The sequence below is a fragment of the Hippopotamus amphibius genome, chromosome 16 (assembly GCF_030028045.1).
Source record: "Hippopotamus amphibius kiboko isolate mHipAmp2 chromosome 16, mHipAmp2.hap2, whole genome shotgun sequence".
Taxonomy (NCBI): domain Eukaryota; kingdom Metazoa; phylum Chordata; class Mammalia; order Artiodactyla; family Hippopotamidae; genus Hippopotamus; species Hippopotamus amphibius.
The window spans coordinates 37,129,802-37,149,422 of record NC_080201.1 but is presented as its reverse complement, the minus strand read 5'-3'; the positions used below and the strand labels follow the sequence as shown (position 1 = coordinate 37,149,422).

At 37.6% G+C, this 19,621-nt stretch overlaps 1 protein-coding gene across 6 annotated transcripts in view; it reads left to right on the top strand.

The window, feature by feature from the left end:
• Positions 1–19,621, top strand: part of PHKB (phosphorylase kinase regulatory subunit beta) — a 225,674-nt gene that overhangs the window by 136,681 nt on the left and 69,372 nt on the right. For all 6 annotated transcript variants that reach the window (XM_057713036.1, XM_057713037.1, XM_057713038.1 and 3 more), the window contains one exon: positions 8,130–8,224. In XM_057713036.1, the coding sequence (XP_057569019.1) occupies positions 8,130–8,224 (95 nt within the window). The remainder of the gene's footprint in view (positions 1–8,129; positions 8,225–19,621) is intronic.

Here is a 19,621-nt window from a genome sequence, read left to right as displayed (position 1 = left end):
TTCTTTTTCAGGCAGTTTGCCTATATCTTCTTCATTTTTTTGGTTTTGTGGGTTTTTATCTTGCTCCTTTGCCTGCAGGATATTTCTTTTTTTTCTCGTTTTGTCTAATTGATAGCATTTGATGTCTCCTTTTGCTATGCTGCCTAATAGTAATTCCTCTTGTTTCTAGTCTCTGCCCTCTGTTTTGGGATTGGTACAGTGTATTGAGTACGCTTCCTGATGGGAGGTTCTGGTGCCTGCTTTCTGGTGTGTGGATCTGAGTCTTTTCCCTCTGAGGAGCAGTGCTGTGTCAGGTGATGTGTTTTAGGTTACCTGTGAGCTTTGTATGGCTTTAGGTAATCTGTGTGCTGATGGGTGGGTTTGTGTGCCTGTCTTGTTTGTAGTTTTGTGTGAGGTATCCAGCGCTGGCAGTTGCAGGCAGTCGGGTGAAGCCATGTCTTAGACTCTGATAGAGGCCTCCTTGAGAGTTCTCTGCAATTAATATTCCCTCTAGTGGTCTAGCGTCCTGGACTCAGTTCTCCCTCCCCAGAGCCTCCGACTTGACTTCTGATCGAGGAATCCAGCTTCCATAGGTCACTCATCCCTGCAATAAAGGGCATTAAAAATGACTATCCAAGCCCCAGACTAATGGTAAAAGGTTAAGTCAGACAAACAAATACTGAATCAAGGAAACACATACACGCAAGAAAAAGCAAATACCAAACCCAGTAGAACATAAAGCACTAGAACAACCAAACAGAAGAACTGCAGAACACAATCAGACAATTAAAGAGGAAACCAACAAAAATTCAAAACAGAAAAAAACAACCTAAGCAGAGTGCCAACTAAAGACTGATGCAAAGAAACAAAACAATTGGTTAGGCTTTGAAGCACATAATTTTACCCCATAAATTATCTGCTGGGCCTTGTATGTCTTATGTAATTTTTGTGTCATGATAAAAAAAGTACTTGCTTTGTTAAATTTTGTTTAAACTGTCATTTCATTCACGAGACAAAAATTCTTTTTTTAATATTTTCTTTTTACCCTCAAAAATTATTGACAAATTTCATAAACCTTTCTGTGCATAAAAATGCAAATATTAATGAACCTAATGTGTCTTCTTAGGGTTTAAAGACCGCTCTCCCTATTTATAGAAATGCTTGATTCTGTGAGGTGTGGTAATGTACTGTGAAATGTAGAAAGCCATTGCTCTCATATCCTTGTTTCTCTTTTTTTGTTTTAAATATTCTATAATTAGGCTGGTGTGAGTTCTTTCAGGGATGTCACTCTTCCCCAGAAAACCAGCGCTGTAGAATTGGCACAATGAAGAACTTTGTTTTTGCCTCCTAAATGATCAAAATCAGTGCAGTGGGGGGAAAAATGTCTATTAATTTGACCTTTTAAGGTATTTATTACTTTTACCATTATGGAAATCAGTGATTATGGCAATTAATGTACCCAGATTTGTTAACCCACCAATTTATTGTTTTGTTTAATAATTCCCTTGAGTGCCTACCAAATGCCAGGTGCTACGCAAGGTAGCAGGGTATAGCCATGAGTAAGAAGCATACAGCCTGTGGGTTATAGATGAGCAGATGGTATAAGTTTGTACATCAAGCTAGTATACAAGTTTAGAACAAAGAGAGAAATGAGAAGGAAATGCAAAGAAATAAGCTTTTTCAAAAGATTCAGTTAACTATTTGATTCATATCACTGTTAATAAATTAGCATTTATGCTTTCCAAGGACATAAGATTTCTTAATTTATCAGTCGTCATTTATAGATAACAAAAATAATAAAGATACAACTTCATTTCTGTAGAATGACAGTGAAACATTAATTATGTAAAACGCTTGTTGGAGTAAAAATTTTTTCACATCACAACGATTAGACAAATGAGATAGGGAGATAATTTGCTCCCATTTAGAATATCACTGTGTTAATCAACCCTGTATCATAAACTAAGCTAATATTAATAAATTGAAATTATATGTCACTATTTGCCATAATCAAGCCTATGTTGACTTGGTTTAAATTTTGCAAAAGTATATTTTTTTCAGTGAGAGAGAACATTCTATATTATGCTCCCTGATTGGGGTAGGAAAACAATAACATATTAAGGTCTGAATTGTTTATTGTGTCCTCCTCTTGGTTATCTTTCCCTCTGTGTATAGAATGTCAGTATTCTTATAGGGCAAGATTAGTATGTGGTCAAGAGCCCAGACTCTGGAAAAAGACTACTATGTTTGAATCTAAATTCTGTCATTTTTCTAGCCATGTGCAAGTTGCTTTCCACTCAGTGCCTCCATTTTGCCATCTGTAAGATGATAGGGGTGCTGTGAGGATTAATGTATGCAAAGTGCTTATACAATGCCAGGAACAGAGAAAGCAGTAAGTATTGCTGTGGCTGCTGTTGCAGAGGCAGTAGGCTGTGGCGGCTCCTGTGGCCGTGCTGCTGCTGTTTCTCCTTTTTCTTGTTATTCTGTTATTATCACTGTTATTATTATGGAAAACATCTTCCAAGAATTACTAAAAACACCTTTGGTGATTTTTGTCTATTGAATAACATTGCACATGTGCCCTGAAATTACCTCAGAATAGAAATATAATGAGAAACAGTCCCAATGCTGCAAAGAATTTACTAGCATTTTTGTGGTTGACTCCCTCCTCTGTTTTTCAGAATTATTCACTGCCTGAAAACAGTACCTAAAAAGCTATGGAAAATGGGCTGTAATTTTTTTAAGTAAATATTATACTCAGGTGAATTTGTATAAAACTCAGCATGTTTTTACATGATCAGTATAGAACTGAAGATCAGGAGTGAAATGAGCACATTTTTACAGCTTAAGTGCAGTAAAAATAAACACGTGTGCAGACTCACTTTAGGAGAAGTTGGAGTCTCTTTTTTGATTTATTATTCAGTTAACTTTCATATGTCTGAGCATAACAGAAACTTTAAAGATGTGCAAATTGCTGGGTCAGAGACTATGCTTGCTTTAAATTTGCATAGATACTGCCAACTTGCACTCCAAAGAGGTTATGCAGAATTACGTTTCAGGGTTTCACCCCTTCCCAGCATAATCTCCTTCAGGCCCACAGAGAACCCCTGCTGAGGTGCAGTGGGTTTGAGGTGTCAGTGGGTCTGAGGTGCCTTAGAGCAGAAAACAGCAGAGAGCACTGACTTAGTACCTTCTTCCTATCCTCCCTTCCCAAACACTCTAAACTGCCTTCCTTGTTTGTTTTGTTTGTTTTTGTTTGTTTTGTTTTGTTTTTGTTTGGCTGCATTGGGTCTTCGTTGCTGTGCACAGGCTTTCTCTAGTTGTGATGAGCGGGGGCTACTCTTTGTTGCTGTGCGTGGACTTCTCATTGCAGTGGCTTCTCTTGTTGTGGAGCACGGGCCCTAGAGCACACAGGCTTCGGGAGTTGCGACTCATGGGCTTAGCCTTGGCATGTAGAATCTTCCCGGACTAGAGATTGAACCCACGTCCCCTACATTGGCAGGTGGATTCTTAACCACTGCACCACCAGGAAAGTCCCCTGCCTTCCTTGTTGTATCCTTGTATTTCATCTGAAATTACCACAAGGAACTACCATGTGGAAAAGGCTTCCATGTTTATAGTACAACAGCATTTGAAGACATTACCCTCTTGCTGGTTAGTGCCCCATAAAAAATTCTCCATCTCAGAAATCTCTTTTAAAATTTAGTGTCAGGAAACACTGTCTTCCCTCAATGAAGTTTTCTTCCTTGACACTTACAAGTACATTATTTTTATTGTAGAACAACTTTATGGAGGTAAAATTATATACAGTTCACCTATTTAGAGTTTACAATTCAGTAGTTTTTAGCATTTCACAGAGTTGTACAACCATAACCACAGTCAATTTTAAAATATTGTCATCACCGCCCCACCAAAAAAAAACCCCATACCCTTTAGCAGTCACTCCCCACGTACTGCTAATCTCTTCATCCTTCCCCCAGAACTAGACAATCATTCATCTACTTTCTATTTCTATAGATTTACCTATTCTGGACATTTTATATACCTCAGATCATATAATGTATAGCCTTTATGACTCACTGTTTTCACTTAGCCTATCTTCAGATTTCATCTATGTATTGAGTGGGCCAAAAGGTTCATTTGTTTTTTTCTGTAAGATGGCTTCTAGTAGCACTTACTTGTCTTTAACTTCATTTGAAACAATTTTTTTAGGTTGTATGTGACAGCTGTCATATCAGTGTGCATTTAAAAAAAGACATCAAAATTGGTGAATTTTTGTGTAGCCATATTAATATTGAAGATGGAAGAAAAAGAACAACATTTTCAGCATATTATACTTTATTTTTTCAAGAAAGGTAAAAACAACTGAAATGTACAAAAAGATTTGTGCAGTATATGGAGAAGGTGCTATGACTTATCAAACCTGTCAAAAGTGGTTTGTGAATTTTCGTGCTGCAAATTTCTCACTGGACAATGCTCCACGGTCGGGTAGACCTGTTGAAATTGGTAAGTGATCAAATTGAAACAATAATTGAGAACAATCAACATTATACCAAGCAGGAGATAGCTGACATACTCAAAATATCCAAATCAAGTGTTGAAAATCATTTGCACCAGCTTGGTTATGCTTAATCGTTTTGATGTTTGGGTTCCACATAAGTTAAGTGAAAAAAACCTTCTTGACTGTATTTCCACATGCGATTCTTTACTGAAACATAACGAAAACGTTTGATTTTTAAAACAAATTGTGATGGAGGATGAAAAGTGGATACTGTACAACAATGTGGAATGAAAGAGATTGTGGAGTGAGGGAAATGAAACACCACCAACTACACCAGAGGCTGGTCTTCATCCAAAGAAGGTGATATTGTGTATGTGGTGGGATTGGAAGGGAGTCCTCTATTATGAGCCTCTTCTGGAAAACCAAACAATTAATTCCAATAAGTACTGCTTCCAGTTAGACCAACTGAAAGCAGCACTCGACAAAAGCATCTGGAATTAGTCAACAGAAAATGCATAATCTTCCATCAGGAAGACCGCATGTTTCTTTGATGACCAGCAAAACCTGTTACGGCTTGGCTGGGAAGTTCTGATTTATCCGCAGTATTCACCAGACATGGCACCTTCAGATTTCCATTTATTTTGGTCTTTACAAAATTCTCTTAATTGAAAAAAATTTCCATTCCCTGGAAGACTGTAAAAGTCACCTGGAACAATTCTTTGCTCAAAAAGATAAAAAGTTTTGGGAAGATGAAATTATGAAGTTGCCTGAAAAATGGCAGAAGATAGTGGAACAAAAGGGTGAATACACTGTTCAATAAAGTTCTTGGTAAAAATGAAAAATATGTCTTTTATTTTTATTTAAAAAACCAAGGGCACTTTTTTGCCCACCCAATGTTAGCACTTTGTTTGTTTGTTTGTTTTCTGGCTGCACCACATGGCATGCCAGATCTTAGTTCCCCGACCAGGGATCACAGCTGCCCCCTGCCATGGAAGTGTGGAGTCCTAACCACTGGACCACCAGGGAATTCCCGCACTTTGTTCTTTTTTATGGCAGAATAACATTCCATTGTATGGATATACCACCTTTGATTTATCTGTTCATCAAATGATGGACATTTGGGTTGTTTCTAGTTTTTGGCTATTATGAATAATGCTGTTGTAAACTTTCATGAACAAGTTATTGTTTGAAATATGTTTTCATTTCCTTTGGGTATATACCTAGGGGTGGAATTGCTAAGTCATATGGTAACTCTGTGTTTAACATTTGGAGCACTTCTAGGCTAGTTTCCAAAGTATGCCATTTTGCCTTCCACCCAGCAATGTATGAGGGTTCTAATTTCTCTACATCCTCTCCAGCCCTTACTCTTGTCTGTTTTTTGATATTAGCCATCCTAATGGGTAGGAGGTGTTATCTCATTATGGTTTTGATAAGCATTTCCCAGTGACTAATGTTGTTGAGCATCTTTTCATGTGCTTCTTGGTAATTTGTACATTTTCTTTAGAGAAATGTCTATTTAGATAGCGTGGCCATTTTTAAATTGGGCTATTTGTCTTTTTATTGTTAAGTTGTAAGAGTTCTTTATGTATTCAAGATACAGGTCCCTTGCAAGATATGTGATTTGCAAATATTTTCTCCCATTCTGTGGGTTGTCATTTTGCTTTCTTGATGGTGTCCTTTGAGACATAAAAGCTTATAATTTTGACAAAGTCCAATTTATCTAATTTTTTCTTTTGTTACTTATGTTTGGATATAATTTTGTCTAATACAAAGTCACAAAGATTTACTCTTATATTTTCTTCTAACAGTTTTATATTTTTAGCTCTTACATTTAACTTTTAAAATCTATTTTGCATTTACTTTTGTAGGTGGTGTGAAGAAGATGTCCAGCTTCATTCTTCTGCCTTTGTATATTCACTTGTCCCAGTACTTTGTGTGGGGAAGAAAACTATTCATTTCCCTATTGAATTGTTTTGGCACGCTTGTCAAAAATCAATTGACCTTCATGTAAGGGTTTATTTCTGACTCTCAGTCTATTCCGCTGATCTCTGTCTTTATGCCAGTATCACATTATCTTAATTACTGTAGCTTCTTCCTTTTAATCTGGATGTCTTTTATTACTTTTTCTTGCCTAATTTCTATGACTGGAATGTCCAGCACAATGTTGAATAGAAGTGGCAAGAGCAGACATCATTGTCTTGGTTGCTGATCTTTGGGGCAAAGCATTCCGACTTTTACCATTGAGTGTGACATTAACCATGGGTTTTTCATAGATGCCCTTTATCAGGATGAGGAAGTTCCTGTCTATCCCTAATTTGTTGAATGCTTTTTATCATGAAAAGATGTTGAATTTTGTCAGCTATTTTCTGTGACTACTGAGATGGTTGTGCAGTTTTTGTGTCCTTTGTTCAATTGGTATGGTGTATTACAATAACTGATTTGGGGATGTTAAGCCATTCTTGCATTTGTGGGATAAGTCCCATTTAATCATGTTATGTAATCATTTTTATATGTTACTGGATTTGGTTTGGTAGTATTCTTGTTGAGTAATTTTGTGTCTATATTCAGAAAGAGATTTTGATTTGTGCTTTTCTTCCCTTGTGGTGTCTTTGATTTTGGTATTAGGGCAATACGGGCCTCTTAGAATGATTTGGGAAGTGTCCCTCTACTGTTTTTTGGAAAATTTTGTGAAAGATTGGTTTTAATTCTTCTTTAACTGTTTGGTAGAACTAATCAATGAAGTCACATGGTCCTGGACATTTTTTTGTGTGGAAAGTTTCAGTCACTACTTGTTACACATCTGTTCTTATTTTCTATTCCTCTTTGAGTCAGTTTTGGTAATGTATGTATTTCTTAGTATTTGCCCATATCATCTAGGTTATCTAAATTGTTGGCATACAATTTTCAAAGTATTCTATTGTAATCCTTAAGGTCGGTAGTAATGTTCCTAGTTTCATTCCTGATTTAGTAATTTGAGTCTTATTTCTTATTTATTTATTTATTTATTGGTCAGTCTAGCTAAATGTTTGTCAACTTTTGAGTTTTCCAAGAATCTGTTTGGTTTCATTTACATTCTTTATTGTTTTTCTATACTTTATTTCATTAATTTCCACTCAGTTTCCTTCCTCTTGCTTGCTTTTGATTTAGTTAGCTCTTTTCATCTGCTGTCTTAACATGAAATATAGATTATAGACTTGAGAATTTTCTGTTTTAATTTAAGCATTTAATATGAGCATTGCTTTACCTAAATCCCCTAAGTTTTGGTATGTCGTGTCTTCTTTTTCAATCATCTCATCAGAAAGTATTTTCTAATTTCCCTTTTCATTTCTTTTCTGACCCATTGGTTATTTAGGAGTGTGTTGTTTAATTTTAGTATGTTTGTGAATTTATAAAACTTCTTTCTGTTATTGATTTCTAATTTCATTCAGAGTCATCAAAGTATATATTTTGTATGATTTAATTCCTTTTAGATTTACTGAGGCTTATTTTATGGCCTAGCATATGAAAGATGTTACATGCTCATTGAGAAGGGTATATATTCCTCTCTTGTTGGATGGAGTGTTCTATAAACATGTATTAGGTCTAGTTGGTTTACAGTGTTGTACAGATACATTTTTGATCATACCATTTTCCTTCTTCTTTTTTTCAGTTGATGAATTAATTAGTCCTAAAGACATTGATCCTGTTCAGCGTTATGTCCCACTACAAAATCAACGTAATGTGAGCATGAGGTTTTCCAATCAGGTAAAGAGATATTTTATTTTATAACTTAGACTCATCCAGACATTTAAGCTTAATTTAAGAAGAAATTTTATTATGAATGGCTTTTTATTGTTCCTTCTGAGGGCAAGACTTTTCTGTCTTCTGGTTAGTTAAGATTTACTTGTGGTAAAGGGCTATTTGTTAATGAGGAAGTGAGTCAGATGTGTTTAACAAGGTGTCTCACAAGTAAATATTTTCACCTTCACAGTGAAAGTTGAGTATAAGGTGTCAGATGTCTTTGAGAAGATGCAGTATGTATGGGTGGCTTGGGGACAGATTAGATGCCACTGTTACTGAAGGGAGTGGGATTCCATGGAAGGCCCTGCACTTGATGTCTATCCAGTGCTGTGTCTCTGTGACAGGACTGAGTGACAGATAGAGTTGTTCTTAGTACTTGGTGACATGTTGGGTGAAGGAATAGTTAAATTTTTTTTTTACATTTAGTAGCTATGGATTCAGACTGTGTTGTGTCAACATAATGTTTGCAGGATCAGCAAGACCAATGTTGACTTGAGCAAACCCTGAAGTATTAAACGATACCAGTAATGAGAACTGTTAAAATGAAAATGTTGTGTGGATTGTCAAAACTGCCTGAGGAGAAAGGGAATGAACCTGAGTGTGTGCCTGGGATTCCAAGCAGTTAAAATTTATTTAATAAGAATAGCATCAGCACTTACAGAAAATATGCTTACAAAATTGAAATGCTCCTTTTACTTTAAAAATATATGTATCTCTCTCTCTCTCTTTCTCTCTCTCTCACACACACACACACACACACACACGCTTGTTTCAATGAGAAAAAGGGAGAGCCAACCAGCCTCATTAGTATCAATAGGTCTTGTCACACTGTTTCTCTGCTTCTTTTGCTTGCCCTCAACTAAACATCTAGTTACACTGAGTGGTTTGTTTCTAGGTGAGAAGCTCTGGAGGAGATTTGTAAATAATGTTAGGATTTTCTCAAGAACGTAAAATACCTATGTTAATATGTGATAGAAATTTTATGCTGGCCTACTAGTTCCTATATAAGGCAGGGATTTGGCCTTTGTCTACCCCTCGTGTCAGTGCACTACAAGCGTACATTCTGTACATATTTGAGACATGCAGTTTTACTTGGAGAAATGGTAACATGGGAATATATTTAACTTCCTATTATCTAGTGCTGTGACTCTGAGCCATTTTAAGACTAGTGTGTATCATTTACATAGCATATGTGACCCATTTCTAGGTTGATGAAATCTCAAAGCCTTCTCTTAGAATATAAAGAGACCTGATGGTCACAGATTTGAGGTCACAGATTTGAGGCAGGAACCAGAGAACATCAGAGCACAGAGCTAACAAAATCAACAACTTAAATACGTACTTCATGCTTGAAACATATAAGGAGCATTGTGGGTTATATGTAATTTTTAACATACAGTATACTTGCAACTCTTTCTCTCCCACTCAAGAAGTCAGAGTACAAGTGAGTGAGAGTGAATTTTATAGAGAATTTACTGTAGGTGCATTTTTTATATTGAAATCATTTATCTGTGACATACCTCCCAGGTGGAGTCACATCCTATCTAAGAGCCTTGTTCTACGGTCAGGACAGGGACTTCTCCCCTGCAATCGTGTGGGGATTACATCCATGCAGAGTTGTATATCGTTTCTGAGAAGGAGATGATAGGAAGGGTTGACAGCAGAAAATTGCTGGGAGGTGTTATTGCCCCATCCTACTGGCAGCTTGGTTGTGGTGGTATATAAAATGGTGAGGTGCCTGTGCCATTTTTCTCAGCCGTTTAAGCAGTAGCTAAGACCTGCCGTGTCTGCATCCATTGTTGGGGCTTGACAGCTTGGCTTGGTGAAATATGGAAGTCAGACATGGCCCTCTGCCTGAACTGCTGATGTCAGTGTCCTCTCAATCATGACTGACCAGGTCAGATCTTGGAATTAACTGATCTGTGGGGATTGACCCTGACAAATGTCAGAAAAAGTAAGTAGAGTAGTAAAGTTCAGATATTTCCTGGAAACCAGAGAAATTCCTGACTTTGAAGGAAGTTATATCAGGGGTCCCCATGACCACTCTTAACCTCAGCGATTCACTAGAAGGACTCATAGGACTCCGATGCTGTTATACTTACACTTAAAGTTTATTACAAAAAAAGGAGAGAGGATAAAATAAGTGAGGGTACACAGGTCACGTCCTGAGAAAACCAGGGTCAAGCTTCCAAGTACTCTTTCCCAGTGGAGTCATGTGAGACACAGTTACCCAGGAATGATGTGTGACAATATATGCAAAATGTTGCCAACCAAGGAAGCTTGCTCAGGCTTGAGCATCCAGGGTTTTTATTGGGGGTCAGTCGTGTAAGCATGTAGCACCTGCATGATTGACCTCAGTTATTTAAGCTCTAGCCCCCTCCAGAGAAAAAGCAGATGTTGACCATAAATTGTTGACCTTGTTAGCATAAACCATCCAGACAGAGTCATATAGTATGGCCCAGGGCCTCAGACATGCAGAAACACTCTGACAGAACATTCTAAGAAGCCAGAAAGCCCATCCTGAAAGCATACCTTTCTTGGGAATTTTCGGAATTTAAACAACCCAGGCCTGCTGGACCAGCTTATTCCTTCACAGAAGGGTTATGGCAGAAGGAAGTTTTCCAGAATCCAGAGAGCAGGGAGTGTGCCAGAACTGTAGAACAGTCTGCTCCTTCGAGTATGCATGGGGCTGTTGGCACATTACAAATCCAAAACACTGAGGACTGAATTGACAGCTGTTGATTTTCTTAACATTACCCTTAACAAATTCATTTTAGGAAAAGGGAAGTACTTTTGGGGTTAAGGCTGAGGTTGGAAAAGGGTATCACCTGGAGTGACCCTCCTCATCACTCTCTCACTAGTCAGAAATTGCTGTTTTCTCTTGATGTTACTTGGAGAATAAAATCCCCTTTTATAAATAAAGTTTAGAGGAGTAGAAACACATTGTGAGCAGAAGCAGATATACTTTATGGTACTGTGAGATTTTGACCAAAACAAAACAAGAAAACCTTTGCAGACGTTAGAATGTAAGTTCCTGGAAATCAGAGACCATGTTTTATTCACTTTTGTAGCTTTAGTACCTGTCATGGTACCATAACACCTGTTATGTAGGAAGTCTTAATGTTTAACTTGAATGTTTGAGTGTGCTTGATTGTATATGTGGGAGGAAGGTATGTCATGGGAAATAGTGAACTTATGCAAATATCTTTAAATCTATTTCTCTAATCCTGACCTCTTTCCTAATATTTAAACTTGAATTTCCAGCTACCTGGTGATCATCTCTCCACAAATCTAGTATTTAAAACCAACATTTCTGGGTGTATACTTAACTCCAGCTCATTGAGTTGTTTTCCTGCATACATACAGCTTTTTTGTATGTCAATTATATCTCAATAAAGTGGTTTAAAATTAAAAAAGGAAACCCAGCATTTCTAATGCCAAATTTATCTTCTCTCTTCAGAGCAGCTCTTCTCTCCAGAGTCCCTATCTTGAATAAGGATCATCTTCAGTATTCCCTTCTCATGCCAGTAGCTCTTACATTCAGGTGGATATCATATTGGCTCTGCCTTCACAGCAGCATCTACACAGCTCTTCATATTCATCCCCACTGACTTCATTACTTCTCAGTGGCATGGTTTTAATAATCTCTCTTTGTCTTCAGTCTCTTCTCCTGTTTATTCTCTGTGCTTGAGAACACATGATCTTATAAAGTATGGATTCATTTATGTTGTTTCCTGAAAACCTTCCATGACACTGTAGTGCCTACAGGGTAGAGTCTATACCCTTACACAGTCACCTCATTTCCCTGTTTTTCACTTATATCTTGCAATTTCTCCAAATTTCTCCCAGCCATCCCTGTACTACAGTCTTAGCCATCTTGCTGATCTAATATCACAACTAATCCACACCCGCTCCTAGGCTGCCACTCTTACTGCAACCTTCATCCTGAAACCCAGGCCTATTTTTCAGGCATAATCCTTTAAAATCCTATACACTTCCTCTTCCTTTGACTACATATAGAAGTTACATAGGGCTTCCTAGGTGGTGCAGTAGTTAAGAATCCGCCTGCCAATGCAGGGGACACAGGTTCGATCCCTGGTCCAGGAAGATCCCACATGCCGCAGAGCAGCTAAGCCCGTGCGCCCCAACTTTTGAGCCTACGCTTTAGAGCCCGTGAGCCACAACTATTGAGCCCATGTGCTGCAACTGCTGAAGCCCACGCACCCATGCTCCGCAACAAGAGAAGCCACAGCAATGAGGAGCCCGCACACCACAACTAAAGAAAGCCTGCGCACAGCAAAAAAGACCCAACACAGCCAATAAAATAAATTAATTAATTTACTTATTTATAAAAAAAAGTTACATAGATGTATTTTGTAAAAAATGAAATAATATAGAGATTACAGTGCAGTTGCATTATGTTACATTTGGGAGTATTAATCAGTCTGCAGTTTCCCCATTTCCAGAAAAGACTCTTTTTTAAAAAAGCCAGATCTGTTTTCACCGCTGTCTCTAAATTTCTGAACAGCGTAAATGTAACCCTTAAAGAAAGTCATGAGGTAAAAGTGTATTGTGCTTATCTCAATTTCTAGCATTTCATCATTCTTTCCTTTCTGAATGTCCCTGCCTTCTTCCGTTATCATTTTCTGTTTACACAGCTTTCTTTTTTTTTTTTAATTTTATTTATTTATTTATTATTTTTTTGGGGGTACACCAAGTTCAATCATCTGTTTTTATACACATATCCCCGTATTCCCTCCCTCCCTTGACTCCCCCCCCACCCTCCCTCGAGTCCCCCCCACCCTCCCCGTCCCAGTCCTCTAAGGCATCTTCCATCCTCGAGTTGAACTCTCTTTGTTATACAACAACTTCCCACTGGCTATTACACAGCTTTCTTTAGACATTATTTGTGAGTAGATCTGCTAGCAACAAATTTCTTAGTTTTCTTTTGTCTAATAATGCGTATTTCCCTTTCATTCCTGAAGGACACTTTCATTAGATACAAGATTCCTGATCGACAGTTGTCATCTTTCAGCACTAAGAATTATTGTGTACTTCCTCTGGCCCCCATAGTTTCTGATGAGAAATCCCATGCCAGTTCAAATTTGTGTTCTTCTGCAGATAATATGCCATTTCTCTTGACTTAAGTCTCCTTATGCCACTGGGTGGAAGGCCAGGAGTTAACAAGCTCAGCTGATGCAGGTGTAATCGGCCCACTTGCTGGTTTCCCAGGTGTGGAGCAGGGGTTGGGTAGGCTTGTCACTGCTGTGAAGCTGCTGCTGTAAGCTATTCAAAATTCCATGCTGGTGTACTGGTTGTGGAGGAGGGGTTGGGATGGCCCTTGGAGCTTCGCTGCTACTGTCATAGATGAAATTAGACTGCCTGCTAAAACCAGATTTGTCGAGCAGGGGTCAGGACAATTCACTGGGGCTTCTTTGCTGATGCTACAGTCGTATTGGCCCATCAAGTGCCCTGGTTGTAAAGCAGAGGTTGGATGGGCCCATTAAGGCTTTGAAGCTGCTGCTGAAGGCAGATTAGTCAATTAGTACCTCAGTAGAGGAGCTGGAGTTGGATTTCCCTGCTTGGTCAATGTTGTGGTTCTTGTTTCCCAGTCCTTTGGCCAGAGAGAACAGATTTTATTGCTTTTGTGTTTATTTTTTTGCCTATGCCTGTTGGTTGTTTCAGGCTGCAGGCTTCTACAATGCTCAGCCCAGTGTGTATGGGATCTTAGGAATCTCAGCACATTGCCATTCTTCAAGTCCTGAGGTTGGTTCTTAGCCAGCCAAGTCTACTGCCTTCTTACCAGCTCTCAGTGTCCTTGACTCATTATCCATTGAATTATTTCCAGGGTAAATAATTGTATTTAGAACAGGAAAGAAAACTGAGTCCAGGCTATCTTGTTCCTTCTTGTCCCTTTTTTTATGGATAATTTATCTTCATAAGACTTTCTATGAATAAAATTAGAGTTAAGATCTCTTCTGTTCCTTGAATAGTCTCTTTCTCTGTAGAGTAATTTTTAAAAAAAATATTTGCTATCATTTATTGAACATTTATTTTTCAATAAAAGCTTTATTGAGTTGTAATTCACATCCTGTGCAAGTCTTTAATTTAAAGTGTACAATTCAATGGTCTTTAGTATATTCATCACAATAAATTTTAGAATATTTTCATGAGCCCAATCACTCTCCACTTTCTTCAACCTTTCTCTCTCTCCCTACCCCAGCCCTAGGCAACTACTAATCTACTTTCTGTCTATATGGGTTTTCCTATTCTGGGTATATCATATAAATGGTTTCATATAATGTGTGGTATTTTGTGATTGGCTTTTTTCACTCCATATAATGTTTTCAAAGTTCATCAGTGCTGTAGCATATATCAGCATTTCAGTCCTTTCTGTAGCCAAATAACATTTCATTGTGTGTATATTCCACACTTTATTTATCCATCCACCTGGTAATGGACATTTGGGTTCTTTCCACTTTTTAACTGTTGTGACTGATGTTGCCATGAAATTTTGTGTAAAGTGTTTGTAGACATGTTTTCATTTTTCTTGGATAGAATGGAATTGCTGAGTCATATAATAATTCTGTGTTTAACATTTTGAAGAACTGCAGGCCTTTTTTCAAAGTCATTGCACCATTTTGCACTCCTACCAGCAATGTATGAGGGTTCCAATTTCTCTGCATTCCTGTCAACACTTGTTATTATCTGTCTTTTTGATTATATCCTTCTAGTATATAAGTGGTCTATCATTGTGGTTTTGATTTGCATTTCCCTGGTTACTCTAGTTACTAAAGTCGTTGAGCATCTTTTCGTGTGTTTTTTGGGTATATGTGTATGTATCTCTTTGGGCAAGTGTCTCAAGATACTGTGGTCATTTTAAAATTGGGTTCTTTGTCTTTTTATTATTGTGTTGTAATAGTGCTTTATGTGTTCTACATATAAGTTCCTTCTATTATATGCAAACATTTCCTCCCATTTGGTGAACTATTATTCCAGTTTCTTGATGGTGTCATTTGAAGCACAGACAATTTCCATTTTGATGAAGTCCGATTTATCTTTTTTTTTTTTTGGCTGTGCTTTTGGTGTCATATCTAAGAAACCATTGTCTCACCCAGGGTCACAAAGATTTATGCCTGTGTTTTCTTCTAAGAATTTTGTAGGTTTAGCTCTTACATTTAGGCCTCTGATCCATTTTGAGTTAATTTTTGTATATGGTATATGGTAGGCATTCAGCTTCATTCTTTGTATGTGGATATCCAGTTGTCACAGCACCATTTGTTGAATTTCCTGAGTGATCTTTTTCTTTTTTATTATTGTGGCAAAATATGTATTACATGATATTTATCATTTTAACCATTCATAAGTATACAATTCAGTGGCATTAAATACATTTGCAATGTTGCATAACCGTCACTGCTGTCTATTCCCCAAACTTTTTATCATCCCCAACAAAAACTCTATACCCATTAAACAATGACTCTCTTTACTCCCCTCCCTCCGGCTCATGGTATCCTCTATTCTACTTTCTGGGTTTATGAATTTGTGTATTCAGGGTGCTTCATATAAGTGGAATCATGCACTATTTGCCTTTCTATGTCTGGCTTATTTCACTAAGCATAATATCCAAGGTAATTTTGTGTGTTTTATTATTGTGTTGTTTCCCTTTCTTCCTGTTGATTATTTTTCACATACCTGGTGATCTTCATTTGTTCAATCGTATATTAGGTGATGGATGGTCTGATTATTGTCAGTGTATTAAGTAGTCTCCTCCCCCCATCCCCCAACCCCGACAGGAGGTGAGGAAGATGTGATTGGGAGTTCTATCTCTTGGGGATCTGGTTTGGAACAAACAAGACTCTCATCACCCTTGCCCAATACCAGAACGTGAAGGGCTTTACTTTGAGGACACCATTGCCAACACTAGAAGCATTAACTCACCCCAGCCAGTTTGTTCAGTACAGTAAGAGAAAAAGCCCATTTTACTGCCGACTGTGATTCCTTGTGTAGGGCCTCAGGCCAGCCACTGTAGCGTTTAATCAGTTCTGTGTCATGCCCCACTTCTCCCATCTGCCCTCCATTGTATCTGCAAACCAAGTACCCCTCGGGGACTCCTCTGTTTGGTGGGTGAGCTCCCATACCTGTGGCAGCATCATGGCAATGCTCTAAGTGGTATAGTTTGGTTATATAGGCCTCCTCTGCTCTGCTTTTTTCATTAATGAACTTCTTTTGGCTACATTTTACACTAGAAATGTACTGAAATGTCTTATTTGATGCCCCTTTTTCTTTTTCTCTTTACTTCTATGGCTTTAATCTTTTTTGTTTATTTTTATCATCTATATGGTCATTTCTGTGGGGTCTGGAGAGGAATGAGAATTGAGCGTATGTGCTCACACCACCCTCTAGAACTAGAAGCCCAGGACTCAATTCCCATTCTTGAGTCTTATATCATTGTTTCTGTTAAATACCTTTTTCTCCAGCCACACTCTGTGCTTCTTCATATCTTGGCTGATGAACCTAACACTGGGATTTGAATAGAGTAGATGTTCACTGTATAGTTGTGATAGCCCCAAGTAGATGCAAACCAAATAAATTAAATGCCCAAATTATTTAAATTGGTAAAGAAACATGTGAAAAAGAATAATTTATACCAAACTGTTAATTAACCTGGTCTTTATTCTTGTAGATAGGGTAACCATGGCTGCTCCACTTACCCTTATTTTCCTATGTCACGTTGATTTGGAAAAGATAAATTATACAGAAGATCATATTATCTAATCATCCTATAAATTACTCCCTGAAAACAAGTCCTATGGGTTTAGAAGGCTGCTTTCCTCTAGCCCTTTGCATATTACACATTATAACATTTGTCACGCTATTGTAGTTGTTGACTTGCATGCCTGCCTCTCTGGCAGGGTTCCTCAGCATAGGGAATGTGTCTTATTCTTCTTTGTCTTCTGTCAGTCTCATTTGGTATTTGACAGGCCTAGAGAAGGGAAGTGAGAGAAACAGAAAACCACTATTGATTGTGCTTCTCTTATTATATAGGCATTGTACAAGCTGTTGTATATGTATTTTGTTCGATTTTAACACTTTTCTGAAATAAATATTATTATACTCGTTTTACAGATAGATAATATAAATCTTAGAGAGATTTGGTAATTTTTCCAAGGTCACAAAGTTGTCAAGTGGCAGAACTAGTATGAAGGTGTTAGCTGAAGAAGGAAAGGAGGAAAGGATGTCAAGCATGGAAGCAGTGATCTTCATAATGGTATGCAGGAGTTAACAGAGGAAATATTTTGCTTCCTGAACAGCGTGGCTCAATATCACATCACAGAAAAATAGTTTCACCAGTGCCTTAGGACACTGAGAGGCCTGTGGAAATGATCTGAACAATTAAGTGGAAAGATGTTATATCGGTACAAAATGCATGCTGGGATTTATTATATATAACATTTATCATGTTAAAAGAGTCCAATTGTTACTTTCGTCTTCCCTTTTAGCATGGGGATGAGACCAGGTCCACAACTCTAACAGTAATTTTATTAGGGAATTCCTTTTTTCCTTATCCAAAGGAAAATACTTTTCAGAGGCTAGCAAGCTTCTTTATTTGAGTATTTACTCCCCTTCTTCTTTCATCCTAACTTGTTCCTGTTGGGGGTCCATCATTTCTGTTGCCTAGGTAATTCTGGTGCTGACTACCTGCTGATTATCTGTGAATGAGACTTAGACTGTTCTCACTGCAGAGCCTCTGCATGTTTATGTGAGATAGGTCACTTGGATACAGTGTTTGTTTCAAGCCTTTGCTACTCATTCATATTTGGAAGAAACTGTAAGCAGTTGACCATGTACATTTCAGCTTCATTGTGTTCTGCATCATGGTTTTCCACTGGGGATAAGGTGAGCCTAAAAAGAACATGCTTTTATAGCAGCTGGGGCTTTCTGGAGTTCTGTATAGCAAATGGACTTTATTTTGAAATGTGTGTTATACTAAACTATATACAGAAGATTCCTGATTCAATAAGAAAACAAACAATATCTTCTTAAATGTTTGCAGGATGCGATCTGAAACTAACATATTTAATAGGCAATAGAATGAGACCAGCCAGGAATTGGATTTCTTTTCTTCATTTTTAAAGCAATTTGCAAAAAATTGAACTTGTTTCTTGAGATATATATTGAATGTAACGGAATTTTTATATAAGTAAGCCATTCTAATATCAAAGGAAAAGTCACAGAAAAAAACACTTTGATATGAAAATGCTGTTTTAGTATTCAAGAATGTAAATAGTAGAGACTTCATATAGACGTTCAGCCTGGTAAAAACAAGAACACAGACTCTGGAGGCACATTGTATGGGTTTGAATCCAAGTGTGGGCAAGTTGATCAACCTCTCTGTGCCTTAGTTTCCTCATATGTGAAATCAGAATAATACTTCATAGAGTTATTGAAGATTTAAATTAGTTAATATTAGGTAAAGAGATTAGAGCAGCCCCTCACTTATAGTTAAGCACTCAACAAATGTTAGCTATTATTTATTATTTGCATTTTGATAGTTTCACTGCAGACATGGTAGTTAATTGAGGTACCCAACAGCTAATGAGAAGAAAAGTTACAAGGTCATGTTGCTATCGCACATGGCTCATGATGGGAATTGAAACTACGAGAGCAGATTGGAAAGCTAGGCTTGAGGCTTAGTTCTTTGTCAGGATATGGGTAATGCAGATGATGTAGTAAAGGGCTGTTCAATGAAGGGCAGGACAAAAGAATCTAGCAAGAAGGTAAAATAGTGTCATTGGATTGAAAGTGTGAAGAATGTTAACTTTGAAGTGGTGGTTCAAGAAAGCTGACTACCTAGTTGGCTAGGGAGAACAGGACAGCACTGGCAGAAACTCAGATGCTGGTATTTAGATTTTGAATTGTTCACCCTCAATGTAATCTGGGAAAGATCTAACATTTATGGAGTGTAGTTCTCTAATCTATAAAATTATTTGGCTGGGTTTGACTGTGAATCTCCTATCACTTTTCTTGCTGGCTTCCATGATCTAGGTTATTGGTAACCTTTGAGTGATTTTAGTAGATACTGTGCCCAGAAGCCAGATTGTAGGGAGTTAAAGAGTGATTAAATGGTGGGAGACCATCTGTTCAGGAAGTGAGTTTGCTGCAGTCCAAGACAGGTTAAAAGCCTCTCCTAATTTAGTAGATTTGTTATATAGCACTCCTAGAATATGGATTTATACCTGCTTCCCTTTTTTATATTCTTGTTTCAGATTTGTTCACAGTTTTTAAAGGTTTATTAATCTTAGGTGATTTAGGGAAATTTTGCATGAAGCTCAGTTTTATTTGTTCATTCTAATACTC